General features: G+C 36.9%; 1 protein-coding gene across 1 annotated transcript; it reads right to left on the bottom strand.

The window, feature by feature from the left end:
* On the bottom strand, positions 1-7,447 carry LOC107615665 (leucine-rich repeat receptor-like protein kinase PXC1). Its single transcript, XM_016317712.3, has 3 exons — positions 6,613-7,447; positions 2,600-2,980; positions 1-764 (listed from the first exon to the last, which is right to left on the bottom strand). The coding sequence occupies exons 1-3, from the start codon at positions 7,439-7,441 to the stop codon at positions 136-138; spliced, it is 1,839 nt and encodes a 612-aa protein (XP_016173198.2). The 5' UTR covers positions 7,442-7,447; the 3' UTR covers positions 1-135.
* Between the last annotated feature and the right edge of the window lie 261 nt (positions 7,448-7,708).

Below are 7,708 nucleotides of genomic sequence, written 5' to 3'. Positions count from 1 at the left end.
AGCTAATTGGAACAGATTCTTCACCTTTACAATATATTAAGGATTTTGTAAGTGGAAATTACTAATACTCATTTGTTAAACTTTTCTTTTTCTTTGGATAAGGAAAGTTCAACCAAGTTAATCAAACTCCGTTTTTCAGCTAATCAAATTCCCATTTTTCGTTTTCTCAATCTCTTCCATTCTCCTCAAAACTTCACTAATCTTAGGCCTCTTCTCAGGCTTATCATCAGTGCACTCAAGAGCTATCTGTGTTAGCTTCAACATTGAATCATGTCCTTCTTTCGCAGCTATCATCTCAATATCAAGAATATCTGTTGACCAATCATTGTTGACCACCATTCTCACCCAATCTGAAAGATCACTTATTTTTTCTTCTTCTTCTTCTTCCATTCCCATTCCCCCCAACATTTCACCAGGAATTTTCCCAGTTATGACCTCAAGCACAATTATTCCAAAGCAATACACATCAGTCTTATGTGTTAGCTTCCTCCCTTGAACAAATTCTGGTGACTTGCTTATGGCCAGTTTCTCTGCTGATTTCTTGTTAGGAAGTAAAGTCAAGAAGCCGAAATTAGCGAGCTTCGCATGGTGGTTACCTTGGTTATCATGATGATGAATTAGGACATTGGATGATTTGAGGTTGCCATGGGGGACCTTGTGAGATGCCAAGGAATGATGAAGGAAATCAACACCTTTTGCTATGTCTTTGATGATAGTTAGCCTTGCATTCCAATCAAGAGGTTTTCTGCCAACTCCTCTGTTCTCTAGCATCATTAGATTTTAGAATGGGTTCAATCATTTGGAGGTTCCTATAATCTCATTCAATTTTGGATTAGGTCTCTGTACTTTAAGACTCGTACCGAAATTTATATTGTGTGGAAATATTTATTTAGTTCCCTATAATTTAAAAGTTTCCAATCACATCCTCATATCGTATAACATTTTGCATCCCGTCCTTCTATATCCCTACCCTTATAATTAGATGCACTTTGGTAGAAAAACAATTTTAAAGTATAGGGATATAATTGGGTTTTTTATTATATTTAAATTAAATAAATATAAAATTTACCAAAATAGATAAAATAGTACATAATTACATAAATATATAATTGGCCACATCTTGGGTTACTGAGAAAAAAAAGTTAAATAAGATGTCAGAACCTGAGATACATGTAAAAATAAAATATAGGCTCAGTACTTGAAATATGTATAATGCGTAAGTACTCGAGATATGATCATCTATTTTAATTCAAATAATTTTAAATTTTAAAATTATAAATATATTTCATTTAAAATTTAAATGATTCTAATTTAAATTAATCATTTAATTTAATTCAATAAAAACAAATATACTTATATTGTTGTACTAGTTATTTATACGAGTCCTCCTCCAAAGTTAATTTTAAAAAAATGGCCTTATTAAATTAAGTCATGTATAAAAATAAATGGGCTACACTCTACGCGCATATTTAATCTAATAACGCCATCTTCTATGTTGTATGATAAAATAGTATCTATACAATATAAAATTAATCTAATAATATCACACAATAATATTTAGAAGATAACAATTTTATTAAATATAGTACTCTTTTAAAATAATCATAGATACTATCTATAACAATTCGTTTATATATATATATATATATATATATATATATATATATATAATTAATTAATAATTTAATTTATTTCGATAAAAACAAATATACCAATTCATTATTTATCAAAAAGATCTTTTTTTATAAAAAATTTAATTAAAATAAAAATTTAAAATTTTTATTTATAAATATATAAATACTATTGAACCTAAAGAAAACAACAAAAACTGATCAATTAGTATAAATATTACAAAGGCCTTACTAACAAATATTCTAAGAGTGTATATTTAAATATTTTTTTTAAAATAAATATTTTAAAAAATACTCTCAAAATACTCTTTAGAAAAACTTGAATTCACTTAAAACAGTGGGATAAGAAGCATCGTGGCGATTCCACATAATCCAATACCAGCATATAGGCTTTTTTTTTTTCCTCATCCTTATGTACCCTCCCTTACTCCTTTCAGTGGTGTACCATAACCAACCGCTGTAACACCATGATCAAGCTCATCATATCTCACGACAAAAAAAAAAAAAGCTCATAATACCTACATGATCTATCAAACAGCACCGAAAAAAAATTGAGCATATCTCGAATACTAAGTCATTAATTCGCACATTGTGTATATTTCGGATACTGAGTTCATATCCTATTTTTACATGTATCTCAGACCCATTTAACTCTTCTCACGGTGATTGGAGTCTCACTACGCGAGATGTGTTTAATTTTCGAAATTTTTCAGTAACCAAAATGTGGTCAATTGTGTATTCATATAATTATATTGTACTTTATATATTTTTATAAATTTTATATTTATTTAATTTAATAAAAAAAATCCCGATATAATTAGAAACATTCAAACGATAAGTATCTGTTTGAAAATTTTTAAACAATATGGACTTGATAATAAAATTTTAAACTATAGAGCTCCAACCAATAATTCAACCTTTAGAATATTTTACTTTGCTTGGAAGAGCTAGAAAGAATGAAAACTAACCATGTAGGAGGTCAAATAAGCTGCCATTTGAGATAAACTCATGTATGATCAACTTTTGCTCCTCTGAGTGATAAAATGAGATAATTTCTACCAAATTCTCATGTTTCAACTCCCCAAGAACTTGCATCTGCTTTGTAAATTCCTTTCTGCTTAACTCATTCATGTGACTAAGTCTCTTTACCGCAAGAACAATGCCAGTTTCAAGGGTAGCTTTGTATGTAATGCCTAAATTACCTTTCCCTAGCATTTCTGCTGATGCCCTTAATAAATCATCTATGTCAAAAGCTGCCAATTCCTTGCTGAAATATTCCATTCTGCCTAATCTTTCATAATCTTCATTTTCAGAAACTATGTTTCTTGCCCAAGCTCCAAAAGTATACCCTGTTTGAGAAAAAATGCAAAGTTAATTACTTTTTTTCTGAATAATCCTCAACCAGTATGAGACATATTTTCCAGTAAATCATTCATAAAAGAATAATAGGTATTCCTTCCATTCTTTTTTTTTTTTTTGAATCAAAATAAGCTCAACACACTAATGTGGAGCAACAAAATAAACAATAAGAACATCATGTAAAACATAAATTCCTATAGCTTTCGGAACCACCATCAACCACCAACAGCTTCCCTCTCAGTCCATTTGTTGTAGCTCAGCAATGTCTTTCTTGTTACAAAGTCCACACCTGTTTCCTGATTCTGAAAAATCCTAGCATTGCGTTCCATCCAAACGTTCCAAATAACTGCAAAGAACCCCGGCAACCACTTCTTCTGCTCTTGTTTCCGCTTATGCCTACCAGTCCACCTCTCAAATAGTTCCCTTATGGTCCCAGGCATAGACCAAACCTCCCCAAAAGAACTTAACCACCTGCACCACACCTGCCATGTGTACTCACAGAGGAGAAACAAATGCTCCACCGACTCTATTTCCTTTTTACATAGCACACAGAGAGTATCACTGAGTCTAATAACGCCTAGTCTACTCAATCTCTCCTTGGTATTCACTCTACCAATGAGTACAAACCACCCAAACAGCTCAATCCTTGGCGGTACCATCCCTCTCCACACTGAACTTGTGTAACTGTAACTCGTTATCTCCTCCGACAGCGTCTCCGATTGTAGAACCTGCACAACAGACTTGGTAGAAAAGACTCCTTTACGATCAAACTTCCAAACCAAATTGTCATCTTTACCATCTACCAGCTTCACCAGCCTTAGCCGCTCATGAATTTGATGGACCAGTTCCAGCTCCCATTGGAACAACTCTCTTCGCCACTGAAAATTTCATATCCACTCAAGCCCATCCCAAAAACCACAATCTCCTATTAGCGATCCCTACTGATTCGAAACAGAATATAATCTTGGAAACGCTCCCTTCAAGGGGCCACCTTGCAGCCAGTTATCTTCCCAAAATAGTGTACTCCTCCCATTCCCTATCTCCATCGCCAGGCCAGTAAGCATCTTGTCTTTTATCCTCTACTCTTTTATATTAAGTTTACATATGTCTTTCCAGGGTCCTCCTTTATCTGGTAGCTGCTGGCTTACTAGCATTATATTAGGATTCAGGTTATTGCACGAGCATACAATCCTCTTCCATAAGGGACACTCCTCTTTAGAAAATCTCCACCACCACTTAAATAAGAGCGCTGTATTCCGGAGCACCGCATCTCCAACCCCCAAACCCCTAGCCTTTCTTGGTGCCTGAACCAACTCCCACTTAACTAGCGGAATACCGTCGTTACCATCCCCCTTACACCACATAAATCTTCTTTGCAATGCAATCAGCTTATCCGCAACTGCCTTTGGCATCTTGTATAAACTAAGGTAGTAGATAGGGAGACTATTCAAAACTGATCTGATAAGCACAAGCTTACCTGCTTTGGTTAGAACCTTTGCTTTCCAGAGGCTGAGTTTCTCTTCCACCTTATCAATGACCGGTTTCCAAGTCTTCACCAACCGAGGATTCGCACCCAAAGAAATCCCAAGATACCTTACAGGTAGAACCGCCTGCTTACATCCCAGCAACCCACAGGCACTATCTACCCATTCCTGCTCACAGTTCACCGGTATCAAACTTGACTTCTCAAAATTAATGCTTAGTCCCGACATCAACTCAAAACACCGCAACAGTCTCCTATAGTTGACTATTGTCTCTGTCATCGGGGGGCAAAACAGAATCGTATCATCTGCAAATTGTAAGTGCGACAATCCGATCTGCTCACCTCCTACTAGCAGTGGTTCAATACGCCCATTCCTGACCGCTTCTCCCACCATCCGATTCAGCACGTCGACCACCAAAACAAACAGAAACGGAGATAGTGGATCCCCTTGTCTGAGTCCTCTTTCCATGTTGAACGGCTTGGTTGGTGACCCATTCACCAGCACAGACATAGTGGCCGTGCTAACACACTCCTTCACCCAATTCCTCCAACGCTGTCCAAATCCCATTTTCTGAAGTACTATATCCACAAAGCTCCATCTGACTCTATCATATGCTTTATGAAAATCAAGCTTGATAATTGCCGCTTTCCTTCTCCTTGCCTTGAGCCAATGAACTGTCTCACATGCTATGAGAGCACCATCATGAATTTTTCTACCTTTCACAAATGCAGTCTGAGTCTCACCCACCAATCCTGGCATAACTGACCTCATTCTTCTCACCAGCACCTTCGATATCACCTTATACACACATCCCACCAAACTAATTGGCCTAAAGTCCTTAATTTCCTTAGCACCCAAGAACTTTGGAGCCAGCGTCACCCATGTTATATTCACATCTAATGGTAACGTTTCCCTTTGAAAGAAATCCATCACCGCCGCTGTAAACTCCTGCCCAATCTCTTCCCAACATTTCTTAATGAAATTCATATTATAACCATCACTACCTGGGGCCTTCGATGATTCACAATCCCAGACTGCCTCCTTAATTTCCTCAGTAGACGGTAACACCTCTAAGGCTTCTGACTCCTCTGTATCAATTTGCGGTAACAACCCCTCCCGAACACCAATCCTTGGGACATACTCCTGCCGGTACAGTTCCTTGTAGAATCCCCTTATTGCATGCTTAATTCTTGCCTGATTCCGCACCAGCCGTCCCTGGATCATCAGAGCATCAATCCTGTTATTCCGCCTTCTAGCCGCTGCAATGTTATGGAAGTATCGAGTATTTCTATCCATGTCCCTCGCATGTTTAGACCAAGACATCTGCTTCCAATGGATTTCTTTCCTAATGTACCATTTTTCACAAAATCTCACCAGTGCCTTTCTTCTAACCTCTGTTGTACCATCATAAACTCCCTCACTAACCTTCTCATCCAACTTCCTGATCTCATCCTCAAACTTTGTGATGTTGTTTTCCATATCAGTAAAGTGTGCCTTATGCCATTGCCTCAACGGAAGCGTCAAAGCCTTCAGTTTACCAAGGAAAGGTCCTTCGCCCAATGTCCGCCATTCATTTTTAACCGTCCTCAGAAAACCCTCATGGGTAAACCAAGAATCCAAACTCCTGAATGGTCTAGACCCCCCTCTCCCTCTTATATCATCCACAATCAACGGGCAGTGATCGGATAATCCCCTTGGACCACCTTTCAGCCTAATATCAGGGAACTCCTCCACCCATTCTATATTAACCAGCACCCTGTCAATTCTGCTACAAGATTGACCTCTGAACCAAGTGAATTTTCTATCAGAAAGGGGTAGGTCCACCAACTGCATGTCTTTTACCCAACTCTTAAATTCTACTGCTGAACCCGGCAAACTCTGTAATCCTTTGCGATCTTCAACTTGCAAAATCTCATTGAAGTCCCCCATCAAACAAAAAGGAACCTGACACAAACCTGCTATATAACTCAACTCCTCCCATACCACCCGCTTAGCCTCTCTACCATGCGCCCCATAAACCAAACAGTAAGCACACTGGAAATTATTCTTTGTTAAAACTCCCTCAATGCACAACCATCTCTCTCCTTTATAACAATTCTTTATGGATAGTCTTTTTGACATTTTTAGTAATATATTACCTGATGCACCATTTCTTGCTTCTTTTTCAGGCACTCCTTTATTGTAAACCAAGAAAATAGATATTATCACAAGAAGCAAAATTGCTCCTGAAGCAACAATCAAAACGATCACTCTGACTTGGTCGATATGCTCGTGTTTTGCTGCTGCAGAGCCTTGAGGAATAACAGAAGGATATGGCGCAGAAGATGGGCCAGCAGGAGGTGAAGAAGGACACAACTTATCCAATGACTTCCCACATAGATCAGAATTATTATCAAAGGAGCTATCAGAGAACCTCTGCAGGGCCGAAGTTTCAGGAATTGTCCCCCAAAGATGATTATACGATACATTGAAACTCGTCAGTGCTGGTTGATCAAAGGATGGAATTTGACCATCCAAGTAATTCTCTTGCAGCTCCAACACTTTCAGGTTAGGCAATCCATGAGCATATTCCAAAGGGATTGGACCTGAGAAATGATTATATGAAAGCAAAACTTGTTCCAAAAATACCAAGTTTGTGAGATTAGGAAGCAAACCAAGAACTGAATTGTTTCCCAAGTTAAGGTGTTTCAAGAAAGGTACTTTTTGCAAACAGGTAGAAGGCAATGAACCCCTAAGATTGAAATCTTCAAGGATTATTTGAACAACATGCCAATTTGAACAAATGATACCTTTCCATCTACTTTGATTTCCTATACAAGGAGAATCTGTCCAATTCTCATGCAAATTGGCAGAAGAACTTAAAGAATCCCTTATTACCAATAAAGCTTTCTTTTCTTCCTTCAATTCATCACATGATAACATGTTCAATGACACTAACAATAATAGAACCATAAGGTTCAAGCTCATGATGATTAATAAAGCAATTGTAACCAAAAGTTCTAAACTAATTAACAAATGTGAATGAAATCATGCCCCTTGTGGTTACTCAAATGACTAATAGTTCAAGTTGAATGTCTATATATTATGCAAATCCATCATGATGTGACATTAACAATAGCAGAACGACTTTCATATTTTCTTATATTATCATTGAATCCTATACTATAATGTCAAATATGTAATTTTTCAAAGCGATTATTGTGAGAATCGAATAAGTTCGTAGATTAAATAATG

This window comes from Arachis ipaensis, chromosome B9 (assembly GCF_059453495.1).
Source record: "Arachis ipaensis isolate K30076 ecotype BB chromosome B9, ASM5945349v1, whole genome shotgun sequence".
Taxonomy (NCBI): Eukaryota; Viridiplantae; Streptophyta; class Magnoliopsida; order Fabales; family Fabaceae; genus Arachis; species Arachis ipaensis.
The sequence above is the reverse complement of the archived record's forward strand: the minus strand, read 5'-3'. Positions and strand labels throughout refer to the sequence as shown.